The sequence below is a fragment of the Ovis aries genome, chromosome 6 (genome assembly GCF_016772045.2).
Source record: "Ovis aries strain OAR_USU_Benz2616 breed Rambouillet chromosome 6, ARS-UI_Ramb_v3.0, whole genome shotgun sequence".
In the NCBI taxonomy this organism is placed as follows: Eukaryota; Metazoa; Chordata; class Mammalia; order Artiodactyla; family Bovidae; genus Ovis; species Ovis aries.
Genome location: NC_056059.1, coordinates 114,944,116 through 114,971,185, shown reverse-complemented (window position 1 = coordinate 114,971,185; position 27,070 = coordinate 114,944,116). Strand labels below are relative to the sequence as shown.

At 49.5% G+C, this 27,070-nt stretch overlaps 1 protein-coding gene across 2 annotated transcripts in view; it reads left to right on the top strand.

The window, feature by feature from the left end:
- Positions 1–27,070, top strand: part of AFAP1 (actin filament associated protein 1) — a 150,234-nt gene that overhangs the window by 29,168 nt on the left and 93,996 nt on the right. For both annotated transcript variants that reach the window (XM_027971240.2, XM_027971241.2), the window contains exon 2: positions 24,782–24,910. In XM_027971240.2, the coding sequence (XP_027827041.1) occupies positions 24,784–24,910 (127 nt within the window). In that variant the 5' untranslated portion in view covers positions 24,782–24,783. The remainder of the gene's footprint in view (positions 1–24,781; positions 24,911–27,070) is intronic.

Here is a 27,070-nt window from a genome sequence, read left to right as displayed (position 1 = left end):
CTAACTCGATTTTGCATGGTTGCTTTAACAGTAATCATGGTTCCTTAAGTTTATGTTTTGCTTCATAGTTCACTAGGAATTTTTAAATCCATTAGCTCATTTTACCCCCTCGGCTGTTCTGTGAAAAAGGCAAGTTTGTGCCTTCTGTTTTCCGATGACTTCACTGTGGCTTGCGGAAGCTGAGAGCCTTGAGCAAGGTCATGGGTTGAGCTAGCAGCTGGCTGGGAGTAGATCTCGGGCCTCTGGTGACCCCGTTCCTCCCTTGCTGACATGGTGGTGCTCAGGACACGTTCGGGGTAGCCTTCTCTGGACCCCTTACATCTGGGGAATTTCAGTTCATTTCGGAGCTGTGAGATGGCCTGTCCTCTGCCTCCTTTCTCCCCGAGGCGTGGGCATTCTTGAAACCCTAGGCTGACCTTGTGTGTGTGTTTGGGGTGGTTTTGAACCTTCTGAATGGACTGTCCTCTAGGAGGGACCCCTGTGCCTGATCTCCCGCTCGTTCAACCCGAAGGATGACCTGCCAAGAAGCAGACTCAGAGCTTTTCGGTTCTGGGAACTGGGTTTGGGTTCCCGCTCTACTGCCTGAGGGAGAGAGTCGCTTTTTGAGCTGAAAAATGACACGTGTCTTCACCCTCCTTTCTCGCTGCTGTTTCACGCCCCGAGGTCAGCATCTGCTCTCGCTTTTAGGCGCTGAGTGGGCTGTGCGCACAGTGAGGAGTCAAGTGTCCCGGGTAACATGCCGCCGGAGCCTGTCTTCCCCCGCCCAGCTCTCGGACTTTGGATAAGTCACCCGGAGTCTTGGGGCGACCTTCCTTTTCTGTTCTGCTTCTCTCGAAGGGTTTTGCGAGAGCTGATGAGGTCACCGCTGTGAAAGTGCTATGTCCTTTTTTTAAAAAAATTGAAGTATCGGATGATATATCAGCTTCAGATGTGCAGCGTCGTGATTCAGTCTGTTTATAGATGACACTTCACAAAAACTTATTACAAGATACTGGCTCCAATTCCCTGCGCTGTGTGCTTCTCCGTTTTGGAAGCTCTCAAGCCTGTGTGTTACTGAAGCAGATGGAGTTGGCTGGGCTCTGGGAACGTGGGTCTCAGGCCAGCCCTCCATCCGGCTGGCGGCAGTGCCCTCCTGGGCCCTGGCCGGGGTGCAGATGGCACGTGCTGTGTGCTGTGGTCAGTCGTGGCCGACTCTCTGCGACCCCATGGACTGTACCCGACAGGCTCCTCTGTCCATGGGGCTCTCTAGGCAAGAATATGCAGTAGGTTGCCATGCCCTCCTCCAGGGGATCTTCCCAACCCAGGGATCAAAGCCACATCTCCTGTGCTGGCAGGCGGATGCTTTACCACTGAGCCAGCAGGGAAGCCTGCTTTCCTTCTGGGAGCCCGGGTGTGATGTGCTAGGCAGAGCAGGCCTGTGTGCCAGCCTCCAGTCAGACCCCTGGCGCTGGGTCTCCGCGGGCTTCCCGGGGTCAAGGGGCGAGTGTCACGTGTATTGTTGCTGTGTGGCTCCATGGGGGGGTTGGCTCCTGGGAGCTCACGCCTGGTCTCCCCTGGGTCTTGCCCTCTGCGCCCTGTGGCTTGCCCACGCTGCCTTGTACCTTCCTGCTGTGATAAACCACAGCTCTGGAGGACGCCTCTGGTGGAGCAGTGACTGAGACTCAACGCTTCCATGGGAAGGGGGCACCAGTTCGATCCCCGGTTGGAGAACTAAGGCCCCACATGCTGCACAGCGGGACCGATTTAAAAGAGAACAAAACAAAAACCCCACAGCTCTTGAGTGTGTCTGTCTGCTGTCCTGTGAGTCCTCCTAGCTGACCATTGGGCCTGGGGGTGTTTGTGGGGACCCCTGACAAGAGGTCCTTTTCTTTTCTGAGCTTTAGTAAGTAAGTAAAATGGATATTGTATATTTTTGAAATCTCTTTTATTCAACAAATACCAGTGAGCATTTTTATCATATCACTAAAACATTCTTTCAGAAGGTGATTTATAACTGTCTCAAATTGTGGCTTAAAGGTTTATGCAACGTTAGAAATGTGAAGTTTACAATTCACAGTGCCGTTATAGGTCATGAAAGTGCTTGTTTGTAGAACTGGGTGTGCATCTCTGATTATTTTCCTGGAACACGGTTCTGGGAGTGAGAAGATGACAGGGCGTGACCACACGTGTGGTCTGATCACCAAGCCACACTATTCATCGCAAAGGTGGTCTCCGCCCACATCCTCATGAGCAGCGCACAGGGGAGGCCCTCTTCCTGCGTCCTTACTGATACTGTCTGATCATTTGAAGCCGTGGCTTGTTGATCTGACATGTAAGACGGTGTGTTTTACTTTTGTGTTTTTGAGCGGCAGCGAGGCTGAGTGGTTCGTCGTGTGTTTGTGGCTCCTTTTTCTGACTTGTCTGTGTGGACCTTTTGGATGGAGAGTGGTGGGCTCTTCCACCTTCTGCTCTGATGTTTTCTGACTCTTAGTCTGGGCTGTGGCGGGGATCTCCGAGACGGAAGGCACTGCACCCGCCCTCTACTGTGTCTGCCGCAGGCCCGCAGACCGTGGCTGGTGCTGAGAATGTGGGCTCTGGTTGTGATAGAAGGCACGGCACCTTCAGCAACCGATGTGAGTGCCGTCCGAGCCGATGGAGCAAGGACACGCAGGAAGCAGGGTGTACCCCAGGACAAAGTGCAGGCTGTGGGTGCCTCGAGCTGCTGCCTCCTGTTCCTCACGTGTCCCGGAGAGATGGGGCCTTCTCTTGCCGTCTGTCTGACAGCCCTCTGATTTGCCTGTTGGCGTTTGCTGTCATCACGGCAGCAGTGGCTAAAAGCACAGCTTGGCTTAATCTGCACGTTTGGGTGTTTGTGCTATTTATAAACAATTAGAACAGTCGTGGAAGCCTCTTTACCGCAAGCTGGCAAATGCAGCAAAACCCGGACCGTCTGTTAGCCCCGTCTGCGTGGTGCAGGCACAAAGCAGTCACACAAACAAACACATTTACCCATATTTACATGTTTCTCATTAGGAAAAAAAAAGGCATTCAGCCATTGGCCATATGGCTTAGAGACTTTGCCTTGAAATGCACAGCTTGGGCTATAAGACACCTGAAATCCGAAGCCGTCTTAGAACCTTGCCCTAATGTGATGGGTCCCGTCCCTGCTCAGCAGACACGCACTTTTCCCACTGTTTTGAGGAGGGAAGGGTGGAGGGGAGGAGAGTGTCACCTTGCAGAGGCTTTGGTTTCAGTCCGTCTGTCCCTCCCCCGTGCCTGTTCCCTATGTACATTTCATGACGTGAGCCTTCCCGTGCGGTGGACACGTCCCTTCTCCTCTTTGCTGCTGCACTTCTTTTTCTAGAGAATTTCTCACTCTCTCAGGTGTCATTTGATTTGTCTGTCTCCTCCTCCCCACCTCCCCCAAGGCTGAGATGGCTGTCTCTCACATTCACTTGCTCTGTTACCAGGTCCCAGTACGTGGATTAATCAATACTTGTTGAATGCATGGGCTGAAAAACCTGTTCTTCTTCCTTCTGCCACGTCATGAAAAATGCTTTTGGGCAAATGTCTGAAAGGGAACGGGGAAGAGTGTCAGCAGTTCTGGTTGTGCAGGTGGCTGCCAATGGCTTTTCATCCCAGCTCTGTCACCTGGAGGAAGGCACGGGGCTGGAGCGCAGTCGCGGAGATGGGCCTTGCAGGAAATCAGCTGCGTGCCCCAGCTTCTCACAGAGGGATGTGGCGCTGCTGTGTGTGTTATGTGAAGAGCTGCTGGAGCCTAGAATCCCAGGCTGATGAATTCCTGGGCAGATGAGAGCAAAGCTCAGGGCACAAGAATGTGATTTGCTCAAGGTCACTTAGGTAGCAACATCCGGGCCGTCCCATGTGGCGCAGTGGTAAAGAATCTGCCTGCCAATGCATGAGATGGCAGAGATATGGATTCCATCCCTGGGTCGGGAAGATTCCCCCGGAGAAGGAAATGGCAACCCACTCCAGTATTCTTGCCTGGAGAATCCCATGGACAGAGGAGCCTCGTGGGCTACAGTCCATGGGGTGCAGAGAGTCGGACACGACTGAGCACGCACGTACACACTCTCAGGTAGAGCTGGGGTCAGTACTTCTGCCTGTCTTCCCAGAGCCTGTTTAACTGCTCACCACACACCCTGTTTGCTGCTGAAGCCATCTGCCTCGACTCTGAATACGTAACAGCAAGGGGGAGACCATTCTCTGGTGTCACAGGCGCAGGGGAAAACAAATAACCCAGCAGATTAAAATGCTGTTCACAAGTCCTGTGTCCCGAGAGTGTGGCCATTTTCCACAATGCTTTTATATTTCACAGTGCCTGTCATTTTTTCCTGAATTTTGTAAACCAAGTAAGGCCAGAGAAGACGTTGGAAGAACAGTAACTTTAGAAAAAGGAAAAAAAGAAAAAAAGTCAATCAAACCAGAGAGTTACAGTTTCTCTTTTATGTTCTCCATCCAGAACTTCAGGCTCCCGTGTCAGGTACGGCCCCCAGCTGGTGAGGAGCTGCTCTGTGTGGCCGGGCATTACACACCGTTTTAGAATAACAGATGCAGTGGCAACCCTGCCCTCTGACAGTGGGCTTATTAGTTTTGAATTTGAATGACGGGGGAGCAGATGGTGAGGTGGGTGTGGATTTAGGCCTTTGGCCGTCAGCGTTTACTTGCTCACATTGCACTGGGGTCTGAGACTGGCTGCACCCCCTCCCCCGCCAACAGCTGAGCTCTGTCTAGTCTCCTCCTGGGTCCAGAGGGCTTGCTCCTGTAGCAGTTGGTAAGATCAGGTTGCTGATTGTTTTGGAAGCATCAGAGTTTATTTGCACCACCCAGATTCTGAAGCCGAGCTGTCGAAAGGCTGTCTTCTCTGTTGCCCTTCAAATCTGGGTGATGTTTTTGTTTAATTACAGAAGCAGACACAAGCGGTCTTTCGTCATCCCATCGTGTCTATTATTGATGTGAATGAGAGGTGCATTCACCCTGCTGCAGAGGCCCTGGGACTTTGTTTACATGGAAGCGTGACACTTCCAGCATAGATGGGATTTTTCTAAATGATTACCCAGGCACGACCCTGCACACCAGAGACGATCATTTATTAAAGAGATCTCCTGTTTTGTCTTGAGTTAAGAGTTTATTTCAGTGTGAACCACAGCTACACCATTCAACCTGAAGGAGCGTGCATGTTCCCTGCCTCTCTCCCGAGGTTGGACGGCTGTCACTGGAGGCCTCTCCTGCCTGCCCAGCTGTCCTGCCCACCTTCCCTTCCCTCTGCCTTCCCCCTCTGCTCTCCCATCGGGGTGACGGCCCCGAGGCCCAGCAGGACTGCGGCCTGAGGTGTGGTGTTGCTGCGGCCCCTGCTGACCCAGCAGAGGTCAGCTTTGCTGCTGCCACGGTGCGGCCCTCCTGTAGCCTGGGAATTGTATCATTCCGCAAAAGGAGAGATGAAGGTGGTGGGAACAGGGACCTCTTCGTCCCTTGTGCTGGGTATTTTAATTGTGGCAGAAAGCCTTGGAAAAGTCGGTGATGCCTGAAACTGGATGTTGGAAGAAAGTCAGGGATGTGCAAGAGAACAGAGAAGGTTCCACTGTAACAGGTGCATCAGCTGCACTACCCGAGCCCCTCTTCCACCTCCCACGAGACAGACTCGGACAGATGGCTCCCTCTCACATCTCGCCTGTGAATTTGCCTCGAAAGCGTATAGCGTTACATGGCTGTGTTTGTGCTTGTAGAGTAGGCGTCAGACTGCATTTAACACAGACGTTTGCTCTTGCTACAAAGGAGATGCTTCTGTGGACCAGCTGGGAGGTGAGTACCGAAACCTGGGCCAGTAGCCGGGATGGCGGAGCTAGATAGCACAGAGGTCACCGCGTCCAGCCTCTCCCGTCTGGATGAGGCAGAGACAGGGCCAGAGAGACGAGTTTGCCTTTGACCCTGATGCCTGCTCAGGGTAGCGCTGGAGCCGAGCTGCGTCTGGAGCCATCGCTCTGCCCCGTGATGGGTGCCTCCTCCCGTACCTGCATGCCGTTATCCCGCCACTCAGCCTTTTGTTCTGAGGAATTGGTGCGTCCTTGCCAGGTAACAGCAGGCCCGAGTTGAGAGTGGCAGTGTGTACACAGTTATGGAGGCTTGTGCAGTTTTAAAAGTTGTGCTTACAGTTTCTTTCTTTTTTTTAAAAGCACGTTTATTTATTTATTTGGCTGTGTTAGTTGTGGTGTGTGGGCCCCCTGCCTAGGGAGCACAAAGTCTTAGCCGCTGGACCACCGGCAACGTCCTTGCCTACCGTTTCTTGCTGGCTGCCAGGCATTCTTTCAGAAGGGAGTTCTGTGTGGTATATTTATATTTCTTTTCAAAGGCAACTTTGGTTAGAACCTGCTCAGAGGGAGTGGGGGCGGGTGGCCCTTGGTGACAGCTGCCCGCCTCGGGGGCAGACGTGAAGTCTTCGCTCCCTGGGGGGGACCTGCTTTCCCGTCCTCGTCCCGCCCTGCACTTGACTCAGTCTGTGTTGGTTTCCTAGCCTCAGGCCATTTCTGGCCACGTCTGGGTCTCCTTCCTTCCTTATTTTAGCACACGCTTTCAGGGGCCGGGAAACGATGGCCAATTTGCCCAGACAGCCACGTGAAGGAGTTTGCTGAGGAAGCTGGAACGGAGGCATTGATTCCTAGTGCCAGCGCTCTGATTCTCTGACAGGCAGGCTGGGAAGCGTTTGGACACGTGTTCTTTCACGGTTCCTCCTCCTCGCAGCGTTCCAGGTTTTTGGAGCCATCCTTGTAATTGTCACGAATGTCATTCTCGAAGGTCTAGGAAGTCAGGATTTATTCAGTGTTAATTTGATACTGAGCGCTCCTGCCTGGCCAAATGTGTCAGTTAGCTGTCCCCCTGGCAGCCTTGTGGGAGGTGTTTGCTATGGCTCAGACATAAGGGAGTTCGAAGGCAGTTTAAGCCGTGAATAACTGAGACACAGCCAGGTGCTTTTTGGCTGTGTCATTTACTAATCACTGTTAGGCTTCTTGATCAGGCCTGCTGAATTCTTGAGCCCTCCTGCACTCTAAACACACACACACACACACGCACGCACGCACGCACGCACGCACGCACGCTGCACACGTTTTTTTAGAAGACCATAGCCCCTGTGGTGGCCACTGTCAGTCAGGCCCCTGTTTGCTGTCTCTGGTTCAGAAGCATCCCAAGCCCAGGGCTCCTTCTGTTTCTCTCTCCCTTCCCTGGCATCACCGGTCAGCCTGCCTCTGCCCTGGGGATGGGATGGGCGGAGGGGGGGATTCCATCAGAGCCTGGGGCTCGTTCAGGGCATATTCGGTTTGTTAATGATGAGATTTATTCTGTGCCAGGAACTCACAAGTGTGCTGAGTAGAGTGGGGCATGTTTCGACTTCTGCCCTTCTTAGGGAGGGGGTGCTTGTGAACCCTTGCTTCCAACAAGAAAAACACGGCTTGCGTATCTGCGCGTTTCGTATTCCCTCCTTGCACGTTGACTGACAGCTGCTCTTGCCCTCATTACTCGCTCAGCCACTGCTCCTTGAGCCGCACGCACGTTCCTGTCCTAGGTGCTCTGCGAGGCTCTAGGACCAACCCTTAGGAGACGGCTGGTCAGGGAACCGATCCGCATGCTGGTCAGAGCTTGGCGAGTGCTGTGCCGGGAACGCCCTCAGGTGCAAGACAGCTTGTGGGGCACTTCCAGGAGGTTCTGCGTCTATCAGCCTGACTCTGGAGTTCTGTTCCCCCTGTAAGATGCTCATCACGTTGCTTAAAAATTCTCTGCTGTGTGTATCTCCTTTCCATTCAGTTGAGAACCGTGTAAGGATAGACTGTTGGCTATGAATACTTTTTTTTTTTAATATTCCCACTGCCAAGCACAGAAAGAAAGTCAAGGGCTCATTAATGTTTCATGAAAAAATGGATGGGCTTAATGGGGGTTGTCCCCAGGTTGGTTGGGGGGAGACTGGATGGGTTCACAGAGGGAGAGACTGGGTTTTGGTTTTTCTTTTATACCTCTTTGATTTGAAATAAGTCAGACTTACGGAAAAGTTGCAAAAACAGTTCAAAGAATTCTTGTATGCTCTTCGCCCAGATTCTCCGAACATTTTATGACATTTGCTTCTTCTCTGTTTGTGTTTTCATCAAATGTTTGAGGGTGGAGGACAGATTACAGGGGTGGGGGCAGAGCTGGAAGAGACGAGGTGAGCTGCGAGCCTTTCTGGGCTGAGAAGGGGGCCTGGTTGGAGTTCCGTGTCCTCAGGTCAGTTGTTTATCCTTCCTGAGAGTTTTCTGTTTATGAAATGACAGTGTCAATCATGCAGATTACATTGTTGTTAATATTTCCGAATGACATGTTTGGAAGAGCAGTTCCCATTAGGTTTATTGGTGTTTCGCAGAGTATACGAGGGAGACTAGACTCAGTTTCTCTGGAGGAGGATCTGTGGTTTATTGAGAGCTTACTGTGTGCTGTGAATGCTCTGTACTGGAAAGTTCCCTGTTATCTTTGTTGAATTCTTACAACTCCCTTTAAGGTGGCTGCTGCTGCTGCTAAGTCGCTTCAGTTGTGTCCAACTCTGTACAACCCCATATACGGCAGCCCACCAGGCTCTGCTGTCCCTGGGATTCTCCAGGCAAGAACGCTGGAGCGGGTTGCCATTTCCTTCTCCAATGCATGGAAGTGAAAAGTGAAAGTGATGTTGCTCAGTCGTGTCCGACTCTAAGTGACCCCATGGACTGCAGCCTACCAGGCTCCTCCGCCCATGGGATTTTCCAGGCAAGAATACTGGAGTGGGGTGCCATTGCCTTCTCCAGTTTCCTTGACTGATGGTCTGCAATTTCAGCACAGCTGGCCGGGGTCAAGGGAGAGGCTTAAGATGCGCTGTGGTTGCAGAGCTTTAGAAGGGCCGAGAAGGAAAGCCAGCATGCTGAGGCGTCACCGTCTGTCACTGGGACAGTTCTGGGGACAAGTAGGCTGTTGAGCTTGCCCACTGGGAAGGTCTAAAGTCTTAGAGGTTCTGTTAGCCTCTGGGAAGCCTCTGCCTCCGCCAGATCCAAGGGTCTATTTTCACATGACTTAATTAAGTCAAGCGTTTTAAATTCACATCAAATGGTGGCTGGAGAGAGGCAGTTAATCTAGCGGGAAGTGTGAACCAGTGGCATTTCATGGGGCATAGCTCCGTTGTGGCAAACGTGGGGTCTTGCAGCTGGCAGCGTGGCCTGGTGACCCTGGGCCTCCCTACTCCGCCCCCTTCGGGGAGTGAGCGGCTTTCTCACCCTGGGCTCTTGCTGCTTCCTCCTCCCGGGGCCTGCTGTCCCCGCGGTCACTCTGGACATCTGCAGAGCCTTAGTGTTCCGACTGGGCAGCTCATGGCCGCAGCATGGGCTGGCAGGGAGGGCAGGCTTTCATTCCTCGTTGAGTGGCCTCCGTGTCTTTTGAGAAATGGAGTGTTCCTGCCTTAGCAGTAAACAAGGCTGTCACAGTCCTCAGCGATTCTGGCCCTCAGAATGTAAATTTCGGGGTCCTAAGGGCGCTCTGGTCCCATCACTTCATGGGAAATAGGTGGGGAAACAGTAGAAACAGTGTCAGACTTTATTTTTGGGACTCCAAAATCACTGCAGATGGTGACTGCAGCCATGAAATTAAAAGACGCTTACTCCTTGGAAGAAAAGTTATGACCAACCTAGACAGTATATTCAAAAGCAGAGACATTACTTTGCCGACTAAGGTCCATCTAGTCAAGGCTATGGTTTTTCCTGTGGTCATGTATGGATGTGAGAGTTGGACTGTGAAGAAGGCTGAGCACCGTAGAATTGATGCTTTTGAACTGTGGTGTTAGAGAAGACTCCTGAGAGTCCCTTGGACTGCAAAGAGATCCAACCAGTCCATTCTGAAGGAGATCAGCCCTGGAAGCCCTGGGATTTGTTTGGAAGGATGATGCTAAAGCTGAAACTCCAGTACTTTGGCCACCTCATGCGAAGAGTTGACTCATTGGAAAAGACTCTGATGCTGGGAGGGATTGAGGGCAGGAGGAGAAGGGGACAACAGAGAATGAGATGGCTGGATGGCATCACGGACTTGATGGACGTGAGTCTGAGTGACCTCCGGAAGTTGGTGATGGACAGGGAGGCATGGTGTGCTGCGATTCATGAGGTTGCAAAGAGTTGGATACGACTGAGCGACTGAACTGAACTGAACTGAACTGAACTGAAGGGCACTCAGGAAGGAGATGGATCCTTGCCATCAGGCAGCAGAGAGCACTGAGGATCGCAGGGTGTGAAAATCACAGGGTACTGGCCCAGACTGCTGAGACACGGACATGGAAGGAGTGGCTTCAGTGAGCCCATACTCTTGCGTCGTCCCACACACAGAAAAACGCTAAATTCCTCAACTTGAGATACCTGGTTTTCTTTAATTAACCATAATCTTTTGATGTCCAGACTACTTGCTCTTTGTTGTAAGACTTCTATATAACCTGGCTCCTCCCCTCGCCTCCTCAGAGCAGTTCTCTCAGCATCACTTGAGAAATGCTGTCTCCCGGACTTGAAGTCCTAAGAATTCCCACCGAATAAAACACATAACTCTCAGCTTTTAGGTTGTGACTGGTAAGTCAGCACTCTCTAGGTGATGCTTCCCCATTTGGGGATGGTGCCAGGGCCCCTTTTGTGCCCAGTGGCCTGAATTGGCACCGTCTCCAAGGGCTTTAAGGCAGAGTGGTGTCACAGGAAGCACCCAGGCATCCGTGTGCCATCAGCTGGACTCGAGCCTGGAAGTCCCTGTTCCTTCCAGGGCTTCCAAGGCAACATCTGTGACCCCAGAGCTGTAGGGGAGAAGCACTTGTGGTGAGAATCCCACCAGGAGGGTGACAGGCGTGTTCACGAACGCTTCAGCCCCTCTCTGCCTTGGTGTGACGCTGGCCTCAGAAGGGATGCTGATGGAAGATGCAGGCCTGGGGGCTGGGACTGTCTCCTCCCCTTCGCCCCCGGCCTGGTCTTCCTTCCTCAGCGGGGCCTTTGGGAGCTGGGGCAGCACGTGGCCTCCCCCCATGCCTGGTGGAGAGGGTTCGTGAACTCCTGTACCAGACGTCTCCCTCTGACCTTGCCCGCTGTAGGGGCTCTGCCATCTCTGGGAGGAGCCAGAGCTGGTTGGGATGCTCCTTCCTCCCGGGCGTGTGGGCTGAGCTCATCCACCTCACCCGTGACATGCGGAGAAAGCCTGTGGTGGTTTCAACGAGGCCACGCTGTCGGTTCAGTCTTCCTTTCCTTCCCCCTTTGTTGTTATTCCCTCCTCTGATTAGAAGGGAAGCTCGTTAGGCATAAAGGTGCAGTACAGCTTTACGGTCGGGAAGAGAACTGGGTTCATTAGAGCTTTCCGAGTCTTTGCCTGAGACTGAACCTTGCTTTCATCCTTGCAGAAGCAGAGTTAGCTGTCTATGCTAGACCCGTCCAGTGTTCCCACTCCTGTCTCTTGCTGCTGGGTGGCAGAATCTTTTCTTAAAATTCCATTTACCTGGATTTTCTTAAAAGTTCACGTATCCAAGCGTGATCAGATAAAATACGCACAGCGTCTTCTCTCTAATTTTACTTCACCTTGACTAGTTAGGGTTTTTTTTTTTTTCCTCTCTCTGATTCTTAATTCTCCACCTCTAACTCTTCAGCCCAGCGTCCCAGGGTATGAAGACGGAGGAACAGGTGCATCAGCTGCTCAGACCAAGGCAGCCGCTGCTTTCTGTTACTGTAGATTAGTTTTGCTGGTTCTAGAATTTCCTAAAAATGGGGTCCTGCGAGTCTGCCTTCTTGTGTGTGTCACTTTGTTCACTTAGGCCCTTTTTGCAGATGGGACCATGCAAGTCAGCCTCTGTGTCTAGCTCCGTTCTCTTACGTCCTTTGAGATTCGTCCTGCTTTTAGATGGGACCATGCAAGTCAGCCTCTGTGTCTAGCTCCGTTCTCTTACGTCCTTTGAGATTCGTCCTGCTTTTAGATGGGACCATGCAAGTCAGCCTCTGTGTCTAGCTCCGTTCTCTTACGTCCTTTGAGATTCGTCCTTCTTTTAGATGGGACCATGCAAGTCAGCCTCTGTGTCTAGCTCCGTTCTCTTACGTCCTTTGAGATTCGTCTGAGTTATGCAAGTGGGCAGTCCGTTTCTGTTTTTGCTAAGAAATACTCCATTGTCTGAGTCCTTTGTTATTTGTGACCCGTACGTTTGTTGCTGGCTGTTATTTGTTACCCACATGTTTCTTATTGGTTATTTAGCTTGTGTGCAGTTATTGGTTATTATGAGTAGAGCTGCTGTTTTTGTGTAGACACGTGCGCTAATTTCTTCTGGGTAGATACCTTCCAGGGGAATTCCTGGGTCCAATAATATATGTCTGTTCAGTTTTCTAAGAAACTGCCAGCTATTCTGTGACGTTGTACCACGTGGACTCCCTGCAGGAAAGCTAGGGTTCCGCTGCCAAGCCTTGCTATGAGCCGTCTTCTGAATTCTGGTCATTCTGGTAGACATATAAGGGCATCTTGCTGTGATTTAAATTGCATTAACCCGATGATTAATGAGTGTATACGCAGATGCATATGAAATAAACGATTTCAGTGAGGATTTATAACCCTGTCTCTCTGATTTGCCCAGACCCAATACCACACGGGCTGGTTATTGTAGGTTGAACTGAGCCTTGACACTAGGTGACCTGGGGTCTCCAAACTGCTTTTTTCTCCCCAGTGTTCAGCTATTCTGTTTAATTTTCATGCATTTTACAGTCAGCCCTGCAATACAGTTTTTCTAAAAAAAAAAAAGCTGCTGGGATTGTGTTGAGTCTGTAGATTAATTTGGGGGAGAACCTCTCCAATGGATGATTATACTGTCTCTCCTTTTGCTTAGATCTTCACCGAGTTTTCTCAGCAGCTCTTCGCAGTTGTCAGTTTATAGGTCGCACCCATGTTTTGTTAAGTTCATCCTGAAGTATTTCGTGTATTTCACTGCTATTTGAATAGTACTGGTTTTTCTTTCAATTTTCAGTTGTCCCTTGCCTAGTGAGGAGTTTTCCTGTTTTATAGAGAAGCTGACAAATAAGTAGACAGGTGAGGGGCGTTCCCTCTCCATGGAGTTGGTTTGGGGAAGGCTTTGCGGTGGAGGTGACATTTGGTTGCACCTACAGAAATCTCGGTTGGAGGAGAAGGTGAGTGCCAGGGACAAGGGTGTTTCAGAAAGCAGCACTGCTGAGGGCGGGCAGGGGCACAGGGAAAGCTCTGAGAATGAGAGAGGGAGCTGGACCAGGCCACACCAAAGCGTGAGAGGTGGAGTGTGGCAGGTGATGAGCTTATAAGGACACCGGGGCCAGATTCACAGCGGTTTACTGCTGGACAAGCTTAGCACTTTATTCAGTGAGCGCTTGGGAGTCCTTGTGTGTTTATGAGCTTGGAAAATGAGCTATTTTTTTTTTTCATTTTTGTATTAAAAGTCGTGGTAAAATATATATATAACATAGAAGGTGCCGTTCTAGCCATTTTGAAGTTTGTAGTTCGGGGGTGCTAACTGCATTCGCTTTGCTGTGCAGCCATCTCCGCCGCCATCTCCAAGACTTTCCCGTTTTCTCAAACTGAAACTCCACCTCCTTTGAACACTAACTTTCCACCCCCTTCCCCCAGCTCCTGGCAACCACCATCCTACTTACTGTCTCCAGGAGTTTGGCTCCTCTGGGGGCCTCATCTGAGTGGAATCCTAGGTGTTTGTCCTTTCGTGACTGGCTAATTAACTTAGCTTGGTGCCCTCAAGGTTCACCCCTGTGTAACATGTGTCAGAAGTCCCCCCTTTTTTTTTGAGGGCTGCATGGTGCATGGATTTTAGTTCCCTGACTAGGGATCGAACCTGTAACCCTTGCAGTGGTGCTCGGAGTCTTAACGACTGGGCCACTGGGAAAGTCCAGAAACTCCTCCCTTTTAAGGCTGAATCCTGTTTCATTGTGCGGATAGGTCGCTTTTCATTTCACCCATCGGTGGGCGCTTGTGTTGTCTCCACCATTTTGCGGTTGTTAGAAAGTGGAGGACCCCAGAGAGCAGGGATTAGGAGCAAGAAGCTGTGACCTAAAATTCTCTGGAAGCTTTCTTCATAGTACCCACCGTAATTTCTGGCTGTTTTTATTTATTTGCATACTGTTTTTCTCTCCAACGTGAATGTTAAGATGGTGTTTGTTTCGCTTATCATTGCATACCCTATAATTAGGTCCTCAAGTATTTTGGTGAGTTGTTTTAGTAAATATTTTTAAAAAATCTTATAATAAGTAGAGCATTTTTTAAAATAATTTTTAAATTATAATCTTATGTAGAGCAAATTTAATAATTTGCATTTTTCTCGTCCATCCTTTTGCTGTTGTTCTTCGTGTTCTCTTGGTTGAGAACATCTCTCCCTGCCCCAGCCTCTCACTGTGCCATTCCATCCTCAGCGCCACTACCAGACGGGGAAGGCAATGGCACCCCACCCCAGTACTCTTGCCTGGAAAATCCAATGGACAGAGGAGCCTGGTAGGCTGCAGTCCATGGGATCGCTAAGAGTCGGACACGACTGAGTGACTTCACTTTCACTTTCATGCATTGGAGAAGGAAATGGCAACCCACTCCAGTGTTCTTGCCTGGAGAATCCCAGGGATGGGGGAGCCCAGTGGGCTGCCGTCTGTGGGGTCGCACAGACTCGGACACGACTGAAGTGACTTAGCAGTAGCAGCCACTACCAGAACAGATTGCCTTTCCAAAGGTGGGGTTTGATCAATGGCGCTTTTCCTGACAACGCGGGACTCTCATGAGTCCAGGTGTTTTATCTGCTGCTCTAGATCGCGATCCCTTGGATGTCAGAGACTTGCCTTTGAAGACATCAAGTATTGTGTCTTAAACAAGGTCACGTTTAACAACTTATTACTGAATTAAATTGAACTGATTTAAGTGGAATGAAAATATACACTCTTGATATCGTGTTTAAAACTCTTCTCAACAACCAGCTTATTTTTTGTCAAGTCTCATACCAACTTAGGAATCAGGCCTCACGAATCAGGAAATCTGGTTCCTACGATGTCGTCAGGGTGCACACATTATCATGATTAATAAAAAAACAGATCTAGGGTTTGTCTTTCGCTTTCTTCAAAACAATAGCAGGATATTTTTATTAGGGCTTTCATCATCCATCCCTGTATTAATCTGACCCTTAAGAATCATGCTAATTTCTGGAAAGAATGTATCCTGGATTTTTATACTGATTCCTTAGGGGGCTTCTTGCCAGCTGTGTATAAACCAGAAGGGAAGGGTCTTAGGACTCAGAACATACATACACGCACCTCCTCCTTTAAAGACACAGACTTTGCTCTGGGATATTGATAAATCTTTTAAAGATTCAGAATCTGTGCTGAAACCAAGCCCTCGCTGCCCTGAGTCCAGTTCAGACACTGTGACAAGTTAGGGACCTTATTTGTTGACTGTCTCTTTGCAGACTCAGATTAAACTAGTACCCTCGATTGGATGTCCCTGAACTCAGGGGCCTTCCTTTATTCACAGCAGCTTCTGGAATCTCCACTGTGGTCTTGCCAAGCAGCCCAGGACTGTTATTATCCCCACGTTCTAGACGAGGGCACCGGGAGTCACAGAAGCTTAGTGGTCTATGCTCAGAGTCACCAGGTTACTCAAACAGCGGTCAGCTGGAGTTTGAGGGAATTTTAGACGTGGTCTGGCCGGGGGAAACTTTCCAGCCAGACAGCATCTGAAGCGGTGCTGCTTTTCTGAGATTTCTCAGCTCAACCTTTGGGCAGCCCATTTAGATTATCTGCAGAGGCTGTGGAAATATTTGGAAGAGTCTGCATGAAGAGTCTCAACTGCAGCCCTATAAGGGAAAATATGCAAGTGCTTTGCTGAGCGCTGGCCCCGTGGCTGCGGTGGCGCCCGTTCTGTCCCTGCCGAGTCCCCCGCCTGTTCTCCTGTGGTGTCAGTGCAGCCTCAGCAGAGCAGACCCTGACCAGGTGATGACGAGACTGCCTGAGAAGATCAATTGTCCTTGCCCTGCTTTCAGTGTGCTTGTTCTAAGTCCATAGGAGGTGTCGTCACTGACTGCGAGAAGGCAATCCGTGGTATTTTTCTCTGCAACTTTCTCTTCAAATCTTAGGAGTTTTGTCTGTTATGGAGATCGTGAAGTGAGCAAGTGAATTAATCCACCAAACACATATTGAGGGTCTTGCGTTGTGCTAGCTCCCATGTCAGGCGTGTGCTCAGCATTCTAGGTACAGAGAGAGGTCACACATGGTCCCTGACTTCAGCCTGCCTCGCGCCGGGTGAAGACAGAGACGGATTAACCGTGGTTATAGCGTCAGGTGGGGAGAGCTTGCAGTGCAGGTGGGCTGGGGTCTCCAAGGGCAGATAGGTAAGAGGTGGCTGGGAGAAGGGTGTGTAGGGGAGGAGACAGGGACACCCAGGGTTCAGGCGCAGCGCAGCAGTGTGAGCCGAGGTCCAGGGCAAAAGCAAGCCTGGTTTATGTGGGAAGTGAGTCATTCAGAAGAGCTGTGGGTGGGGAGGGGGGAGAGCTGAGTCTGGAAAAATCAGCAGGGGCTAGTTCAGATTCTGCTACAAGGTCAGGAGGAGTCATTGAAAAGAAGAATGTAGGGGGGCGTTTTCCGAGGCGCCTCCGGTGTCGCCCACTGGTCCTTAGTGAGAGGGGTGCAATGGGCCTTTTGAAACCAGTGCTCCAAGGTCCTGACCATGAACCCAGCCCCTGGAGACAGTCTCTGTAAAGGACAGGTGCACGGCTGGCCAGCAATTCTCAGCTGCACCCCCTCCCCACCCAGGAATTTATAGGATGCACTGTCTGTCTGAGTTCTGTGCAGGGTGGGTAGAGATGAGGTCCCTAATTCGGTCCCTACCCTGGCGGCTCTGACTTTTATTTTCTTACAGGCTCATCAGTCGGTCTGTTTTTCTACATCTGATTTTGAGTCATAGTTAGAAAATTTTTTCCCACACCAAGGTTATAAAGGAATTCGCTTGCTATTTTTTCTGGGACTTGAATGGTTTCATTTTTCAGTTAGATTCTGAAGTATCTTTAGCCTTTTTTCTTATGTCTGATGTAAGTATTTAATTTTATCTTTCCCCCCCCCCAAATGGCTACTAGTTGTCCTGGCACCGATTTTTAAGAGGTCCATCTTTCCCCACTGATTTGAGATACTGTCTTTATCACAGGCTGTATGTCTAAGTAGCCTATGATACATAGGTTATCCTATGGGTCTGTTCCTGGACCTTCTGTTCCACACTATGGATCTTATTGGGAATTTGTGTATCAGTATAAAGTGAAGTGAAGTCGCTCAGTCGTGTCTGACTCTTTGCGACCCCATGGGCTGTAGCCTACCAGGCCCCTCTGTCCATGGGATTTTCCAGGCAATAGTCCTGGAGTGGATTGCCATTTCCTTCTCCAGGGGATCTTCCCAACCCAGGGATTGAACCCGGGTCTCCCGCATTGTAGACAGACGCTTTACCGTCTGCGCCACCGGGGAAGTCCGTGTATCAGTATAACACCGTTTAAATGATAGCGCTTTTCTGTTATGCTTTAGTAGAGGATATGGCTGGCCCCCTTCATTGTCTTAGACGTCTCTTATTTTTCCCTATAAATCTTAGAATCGATTTGTCTAGTTTGAGACACAAAACAAAAGAACATTTGTTACGTGTGTATTGGACTTGCATTAAATTTACCGGATAACTTGGGCTGAATTGACGTCTATCTGATGTTACGTTTTCTGTCCAAAGGCAAGGGGCGCTTTCTGTTTGTTCAGGTTCCTCCTTTGTCTTCCAGAAGAGCTTTGACATTTTCCTCATGTCAGTTGTACGTAAGGTAAATTAAGTATTTTATGTTTTAAGTCACCTTTTAAAGTGGAATTTTCTCTTCTGTTTATATCTTATTGTTTGGTGTAAAATACTAGTGTTGATCACTCAGTTGTGTCCGACTCTGCGACCCCATGGACTATAGCCACCAGGCTCCTCTGTCCGTGGGGATTCTCCAGGCAAGGATACTGGAGTGGATTGCCATTCCCTTCTCCAGAGGATCTTCCTGACCCAGAGACTGAACCCTGGTCTCCTGCATTGCAGGCGGAATGCTATGCAAATCAACAGTTTCTGTATATCCTACTTTATTAACATTTTTCGGTCACAGTTTTACCGTTTATCATGGATTCTCTTCCGTTTTCTAGGTATACTTTCATATCAGCTGTACACAGAGATAATTTTATTCGTTTCCATTCCTGAGTTTCTGATTGCTTTGACTAATACTTCTAATGCAGTGTTAAAAGCGGTAGAAGAAATGGGCTTCCCTGACTTGTTTGTGACCTTACTGGGAATGCCTGGAGTGTCTCTTCATTAGGGAAGATGGAATTTTTGTTGTGTGTTGATGTCTTAGTCTGTCTGGGCTGCTGGAACAAAATGCCACACACAGGGTGGCTTACAGACGACAGAAGTGAGTTTCTCGTGGATCTGGAGGCTGGACGGCCAAGGTCAGGGTGCCTGCCTGGTGGGATCCCGATGATTGCATTGGGGGTTAGGTTCCAACAGAATTGGAAAGGGGGACACAAGCATTCAGCCTAGGACAGTTAGTGCATATGTTTTATCAGACTCAGGGAGTATGTGTCAATTCCCATTTTACTGACTGAAGTCAGGAATGGGCATTGAGTTTTCTTGAAGGCGTTGTCGTCCTCTGTGGGGAGGATCGTCTGGCCTCCTCATTGGCTCTGTTGGTGTGTGAGCGGCATCAGGAGCTCCTGTAGCGTGGAGCCATCCTTGCTTTCCGGCAGCGGATTTCTTCCGGCCATGTGTGCTATTAAGGTGCCGTGTGGGCTTCTGTCTGCTAACACCTTATTCAGGAGTTTTGCATCGATATTTGTAAGTAAGCTTGGCCTTCGGTTTTCTTTTTGGTGTTATCTGCATTAGGTTTAGGCATCATTTTCATACCTGCTCCTAAAAGAAAGAAAGGGTTGGGAAATTGTTTGTCTGTTTCCATCCTTTGGAAAAATGTATGTAGTAATCTTGATAGTTAAGCTCTGGTACAGTTCCCCTGTAAAACCATCTGGGTCTTGCGCTTTTTTGTGAGGCCTCTTCTTTGTTAACTTTCTTTGCTTCCTCTATGGAAATTGGCCTGTATGAAGTTTCTGGAACGGTTTGGTAAATTGTGCTCTTTTCTGTGAAATTGTCTATTTCACTTAAGTTTCAGATGTATTTGCATATGTACATAGTAGTCTTTCAAGACTTTTCTTATACTGTGTGTAGGTATTTAAGGACTTCCTAGTTTTAGAAAATAACAAAGTTGTGGGTTGTGTCCTCTTGAAGTGTTCACGGATCCCAAGGCTTAAAGTGAAGTTTTAATAACATGAGCATATGCTATAATAACAGTAACAGCTACCATTTGTGAAATGCCTGCCTCTGTGTGGATATCAGTTCATTTCATCCTCATTACAATCCTGGGATACGTAATAATCATCTCATTTTAAGGATGACATAATTTGGGGGAGTTACCCACTTTTCAAACACAGAAATAGACTCACAGACATAGAAAACAAACTTATGGTTACCAAAGGGGAAAGGGAGGGAGGAAGGATAAATCAGTAGTTTGGGATTAAAATGTGACACTACTTTATGTAAAGTAGGTGACTAACGAGGACCTACCACGTAGCCCAGGGAACTATGTTCAATATCCCGTAACACACCATAGCGGAAGGTAATCCAAAAAAGGACGCATGGACGTATATGACTGAACCAGGCTGCTGAGGCTCACAGCACTGTGACTCACCATTTCAGTAAAGCCTTTTCCTTTTATTTCATGGCCATCGCTGCTCAGCATGCCAGGGTCGTCTCAGAAGGTCATCCATGGCGTGACTATTGTGAAATAGTCGGAGCAGGGCCTTTGGAGTCAGAGCTGCGTTCAGACTTGTCCTGCTCCATTCCAGCTGTGTGGCTGTTAGCATATTGTTACCTGGAGGAGGGGCTCAGACACTTATTTGCTTCATAACCTTAGGCCACCTCTGAGCCTCAGTTTCTTCACCTATAAAATGGGGTGAGACCGGTTTCCACCTCCTGGGATTGTTGGGAGCCGGCACGAAGTCATGCATGTAAGGGGGCTAGAATGGTGCCCCGCGCCTGTGACTGCTGTGTCGGGGAACAAATGGGCCCTGGCCTCTGGTCCCCCTGTCTGTGGGGCCGAGTGAGTCTTCACAGCATTATTGTGAGAATTAAAGTGTCCCACGTAGATGCCGAGAACAACGCCTTTCATGCGACAGTTTCTCGGAAAGGGCTCCTTCCCCTACTTTGTCAGTCACTCGCCCGTCGACGATTCTTGCATGCTTTCTTCGTGGCCTGTGCTGCTAGGCAGCTGTAAGATGCTGGGAGATGAGCAGAGTATAAAGCCTGCTCTTAACCAGCTGACTCGCTATTTTGAGGAAAAAACAAATCTTAAGGTCAGTCAGCGCCTGGTTATCGGCGCAGCTGGTAAGAGAGGAAAGAATTTAGTGACTTGGGAGGGTTTGAGTTGGGAGCAGCTTACTGGGGATGTTGAATTAGAGAAGGCTAGGCGAGAGGGGGTTTGAAAGGCCTGTGAAGGGTACACGTGGTTTGTTCAGTCTGTGGGAGATCCTAGATACGCGGAACTTTTCTAATGGTTTCGAGTCTCTGATCTGGGAAGGTTTTGCATTCTGAGGTGCAGAAAAGAGCTTTGCTTCGAGAATCTTTTGGATGCGGTTTCAGGTGAAAAGAAAACCACACAGTAGCTTAGTAAACTATGAAATGAATATTCATAAGGATGCAGGTACCTCAGGCGATTCACGTGCAGCCCAGGCTCACAGGTAACTGAAAAATTCCAGGATGGTCTCAGGAATCCATCCTGCACCCTGTCTGCCTGGCGCATCCTCTCTCTTGCCTCTGAGTATCTGCATGTCCTCTTGAGGATGTAACTTCATTCTTTCTTCCTCTGTTAATGACTTTCACTTCCCGGCATGTATGTGCCTAAGCATGGCAGCTCCGTAGCTCCTGAGTTCACACATCTTCATTTCAAGAGATTGCAACTGGCTAAGAGTTCTCCCAGGCGAGATGTACAGAGGGAAGACTGACCAGCTTGAGCTAGGTGGTCCAGCTACGATGACCTGGGCGCGGGGTTGGGGGCTGGTCTGCTGGTGTAGACGCTGTTCAGGGTCCAGCTTGTAGTTTAGGGCTCTGTTCTCTGCAGGGGATGGACTGGGCAGGATCCCAGTGGTGATTCCAGGAAATCCTCAGCCCTGCAATGGATCCCCGAGGGGAGCTCTGTGAAAGCAGCCCAAGGAGACGGGTTAGGGCAGGTGCTGTCTTTAGTCCTCCAGATATTTTGATGCTGCTAGACGAAACCCCAGGGAAGAATTGTCGGATAAATATGATTTAGCAAATGCGAGAGAGGCATTTTTGATAGAGGAGTATACAGATGGTGATGAAGAGTGGGTACTGCAAGCATAACCTAGATCCATAAACATTTTTAACATTTTTTGCTTATAGCTATTGGCAGCCCTTCAATTTCTGGGCAAGGTTGATTTTGTTTGTATTGTGGTAAAATAAACAGATACTTTGCCTACCTAATGTGAAGAGCTGACTCAACGGAAAAGAGCCTGATGCTGGGAAAGACTGAGGGCAGGAGGAGAAGGGGACGACAGAGGATGAGATGGTTGGATGGCGTCACTGACTCACTGGACATGGGTTTGAGCAAGCTCCAGGAGATAGTGATGGACAGGGAAGCCTGGCGTGCTGCAGTCCATGGGGTCACAAAGAGCTGGACATGACTTAGTGATTGAACAACACATGTAACATACATTTTCCCATTTTAAACCTTTTTGAGTGTATAATTCAGTGTCATTACATGCATTCACAATTGTGTGACCGTGAGCACCATCCGTCACCAGAATTTTCATCTTGCCCAGCTGCAACTCTGTCTCCATCAACACTGACCCTCCCTTCCCTTCCCCCAGCACCTGGTAGCCACTATTTTACTTTCTCTTTGAGTTCTGGGCTTCCCTGATGGCTCAGTGGTAAAGAATCCGCCTACAATGTAGGAGACACAGGAGACGCAGGTTCCATCCCTGGGTAGGGAAGATCCCCTGGAGGAGGGCGTGGCAACACGCTTCAGTATTCTTTCCTGGGAAATCCCATGGACAGAGGAGCCTGGCGGGCTACAGTCCATGGGGTCACAAAAAAGTCGGACACGACTTAGCAGCTAAACAACAGCATGAGTTTGGCAGCTCTGGGGACCTCATATGAGTGGGATCACGCAGTGCTTGCCCTTTCGTGACGGGCGTATCTCACTTGGCATAATGTGCTCAGAGCTCCCCACGGTGTAGCATGTGTCAGACTCTCCTTCCTTTTTCAGGCTGAATCACTTAGCACTGTAAGAATGGACCGCATTTTATTTTCCCACTCACCCACTGATGGACACTGGAGTTGTTTCCACGTATTTGGCTATTAGGATTAGTACTAGCAGCCGTTCGTTTCTGAAGTGTAGATGAGATTGTTTTCTACTTAGAATCACCAGGAAATTGTCTTCCTGATGAAAAAGAGCTTAAAGACTGGTTTCTTCCAGCCTCTTCATTTCATGGAGGGGAAATCAGGAAAAGGGAACCACCGAGTACACACCTTGCCTACTCTGAACTCGTTTGCCATTTCTCTGCCCACTTACCTAAAATTATGGGAACTTTGGTAGCTGTAAAAAGAGTGGCCTCAGTTAGGATCTTTTTTTCTGGAGGGTGTTGTAGACTTCAGTAGATTTGGGAAGAATCCCATTGACCAGTGGTTCTTGAACTTTTTTGCTTAGGACTTTTTGGTTTCAAAATATTTGTCGAGAATCCCAAAGAGCTTTTTTTTAATCTGTGTGGTTATATCTGTGGATATTTATCATACTAGAATTTAAGTCTGGAAGATTTTTGAGATATTTATTAATATATTTATGCAAAGTAGCTGCATTTACCAAAGTGATACAGTGTGTGAAAGCGGGGCACTGTTTGTGTTTATGCAGGCATCTTCAGGATCTGGCTTAATGGAGGAAAGCCGGGTTCTTGTGTCTGCCTCTGCATTTTGGTCGTTATGAACCATTGTTTTGGAGGAAGTACAGAAAGACAGTCTGGCCTCACGCAGATATCTACTCGGAAAACTGCAGAATATTTTAGCACCTTTCCAGAAAATTGTGGGTACTCTTTGACACTGCACTGAAACTCAGCAAGTGGTAGTTTCTTAATGGCAGTGGCCATGCGGACTCTGACGCCGTATCAGAGGGCACTCACTCTCAGTTATTGCTGTTCAGTGCTGAGTCGTGTCCGGCTCCTTGCGACCCCATGGCTGCAGCCCGCCAGGCCTTCACCATCTCCCAGAGTTTGCTCAGACTAATGTCCATTGAGTCGGTGATGTTTTCTCTGTGACGTGAGGATATTTCAGCTTATTCTGCACCTTACTTGGGTCTTTACCCACATGTGATTTTATGACATGATGGTTTCCTGAGTTGTGTAGATCTTCCGAATGTGGACACGCTGCATTATACACCAGGGGATCACGTTCCTCGATGTCATCCCTAATCTCACTGGAAAAGTCTCTGTTGAGAAGCCATCGTGCTCCTGGTGGTGGACACCTGTGTTTGAAATTTCTATTTTTACCTGGAAGCGCAAATTGTATCCTTGGCAACAAGTGCCGTCATTGTTTACCTGGACGTGATGAGGTTTGTTCATTTTTGAGGAAAAGTCGGTCACGTTCTCAGGTCTGGATAATTGCGGTTCGTCTCTTTCTTTTTCGGTGCTGTGTAACAACAGTGGCTCTGTGTAACTCACGGCTCAGACACTTGTCGTGCGTTCTTCCTGCTTCACCACACAGCATGTTAAAAAGGTTTCCTCCAGGGCTGAGATCTAATAAAAACAGTGATTTTTACTGCTTCATCGAAGGTGCTCTTAAGTGAAAGTAGCATTCTATAAATTTTGTTTATTTTCACTGCTAGTGTGTAAGTGAAGAATATAGTGGCCAAGAGGCCAGTTGGGGTCACTGCTTTGATTTGCACTAAGATGCCCACAGCTTACCCTCCCTTTCATTTGCACCGTTAGTGCAGGAAATGGTGAATGATGACACAGTGTCGTGAAAATAGTTTGAGCTCGCGGATGCCCTGAAAGAACGCTGGTGTCTCTTGGAGGTTCATATTGCGGGGTGAAGCTCGCTGATGTCAGCACTGTGGTCCAGTCCTGTGGGAGTCAGAGGGAGAATCTGCTTTAACCCTAGAAATGAAAGGCATGACGGAGGTCAGGACTTGAGCTGACATCGCGGTCCTCCCTGGCACCCTTGTTGCAACTGTAAACGCGCTCAGCCTTCCTGGGGAGGGAGCCAGCCCTTCAGAAGCACAGGGTTGAATGCTGAGTTTCTGAAACCACGTCCTAGTGGTTATCTGAAAACTATTTGGCATTTTAAACTCCCGTCTATCCTTCTGGACACTGAAATTTAATATCATGCAGTCAACACCAAATGATGGCGTCAGGCTCTCGAGCCGCGACTCCATCTCATGGCAGTGTGGCATCGGAGCTCCTCCCGGCCGAATACCGTCACCTCAGAGCAGGGAGCACATCGGTCTAGAAGACGATGCGTGAGTCTCTGAGAAGACCTGCGTTCAGCTCGTTTGTTTTTCATGCTGGAAAACCAGAGTCATCCATCAGGCTAAACACAAAGTGCTTTGAGTAAAACTCTGCACTCGTATTTTGACATTTGCAAATCGACGGGGCTCACGGTACTCTTCTCTCCTCTCCTTTATTTTCAGCAATGGAAGAATTAATAGTTGAACTTCGTCTCTTTCTTGAACTCCTGGACCACGAGTATCTCACCTCAACTGTCAGGGAGAAAAAGGCAGTCATCACAGACATCCTGCTGAGGATACAGTCGTCCACAGGTGCGTCCTCTCAGAGTTCCAGTCTCTCTGCTTCCCGTCTCCTTTGGCCTCAGGTGCTAAGTCGCTTCAGTCGTGACCGACTCTTGCAACCCCGTGGACCGTTACCCACCAGGCTCCTCTCTCCGTGGGATTTCCTAGGCAAGGATACTGGAGTGGGTTGTCGTTTACTTCTCCAGGGGGTCTTCCCAGCCCAGGGATCCAACCCTCATCTCTCATGTCTCCTGCATTGACAGGCGGGTTCTTTACCACTAGTAACACCTTTTTGCCTCTAAGCTATCTTTAATTCTCATCTTTCTAGAACACATTCATGAATGAATTTATTTACTCCTCAGGTTGCCATCAAAGGCCTTACTATGTGCCAGGGACTGTGTGAGTCTCTGGGTTTGGAAAGATAAAGCCTTTAAGGGGTTAATGGAATAGTGGATTCATTGGGGGGGGTCCCTAAAATCACCCCACATTGGCAGGTTTGCTAGGACTCAGCATGGAGTTGTGTTTTCTCACGGCTGGGATTCATCACAGAGGTTGTAAGGACACCCAGACAGGCTATAAAGGAAAAAGACTCCGGCCGAGTCTGGAGGGTTCCATGCACAGGCTTCCTCGTGTTCCTCCTCTTGCGAGGCTCACACAGGTCACACTGTCTCCTCAGCGACAAAATGCAGCTGCCGTGTGTCGTGCTTCTATTCCAGGAAGCTCACTGGAGACTCAGCGCCCAAGGACTTTCCTGGGGGCTGGCCACATAGGCACCCTCTGCCTGGCACATACCCAGATCCCAGACTCGCAGGAGAGGAGGCTTGCTGGTCAGGGTTCCTTGGAGGAACAGAACCCACGGAGCTACAGAGTGAGACGGAAAGGAGATCTGTGATAGGGATTGGCTCGTGTGGCCTCAGAGGCTGAGCAGTGACACGACCTGCCCTCTGCAGGCTTGAGGCCCAGGAAAGCCGGTGGTGTAATTACCAGACTGTAATTCAGTCTGAGTCCGAAGGTCCAAGAAGGGGCGGTGGGGTTGGGGAGGGTTGCTGTTGGTGTGCGTCCTGATCCGAGAATCAGGAGCACCAGTGTCTGAAGGCAGAAGAAGACGGACGACTTGGCTCCAGCCCAGAGGGTGTGTCCACCCTTCCTCGGTCTTTCTGTTGTGTTCAGATTCTCAGCGCGCTGGAGGATGTCCACTCACATGGGGAGGACCATCCTCTTTGCTCAGTTCTCCAACTCAAGTGCTCATCTCTCCCAGAAACATTCTCACAGAAGCATCCAGAGATAACGTTCTGCCAGCTCTCTGAGCATCTCTGAGCCCAGTTAGGTTGGCACACAAAATTAGCCATCGCAACAGGTGATTGGCGTCGATCGTGTTGTTTGCTCACACAGTCTAGGCACCAACGTTAGACCAACCTTACCAGTTAAGCAGTGTTGGAAACGCTTCTGAAATTCACATTCCCCAGTGCCAGCCAAGGGCACAGCCTTGGCTGCAGGCCCTGGTAAAGGCAGCAGGCTCAGGCCTGCTGTGTCCCCCGCTTTGGTGCGTGGTAGGTAAGACAGAGTAGTGGGGAGAGAGCGTCAGTGTTAGGAGAGCACCCAAGAGGTGGATGCCCCCAGACCCACTTAGTGAGAGAGAGTGAGAGGGGAAGGGGCCAGGGGCAGTTCCTGGGGGATGCGGGGTTAGAATCTTGAAGGCAGGAGACACCTGGATGAGATGTAGAGGTTTACTGTAAACAGCTTCACTGAGATATAATTCCCATGCCAGGCACTTCAGCCATCTAAATTGAGAGCTCTATGCGCTCAGTTGTGCCCGACTCTTTGTGACCCCATGGACTATATAACCTGCCAGGCTCCTCTGTCCATGGGTTTTTCCAGGCAAGAACACTGGAGTGGATTGCCACTCCCTCCTGCAGGGGATCGTCCTGATGCAGGGATCCTGCGTTTGCAGGTGGATTCTTTGCCACTAAGCCACTGTCTCTGAGACAGAGACAAAAATAGGGATGAAAGCTCGCTTTTAAGCGATGTTGCTGCTTCCCTGCCTGGGCCCTTTCACTACCTGTGATTGACCATGGATGAACCCCCAGCGCTTCAGGCTGCCTACAAGGCCCGTTATGACATGTGGTATTCCTGGGTCAGGAAGATCCACTGGAGAAGGAATAGGCTACCCACTCCAGTCTTCTTGGGCTT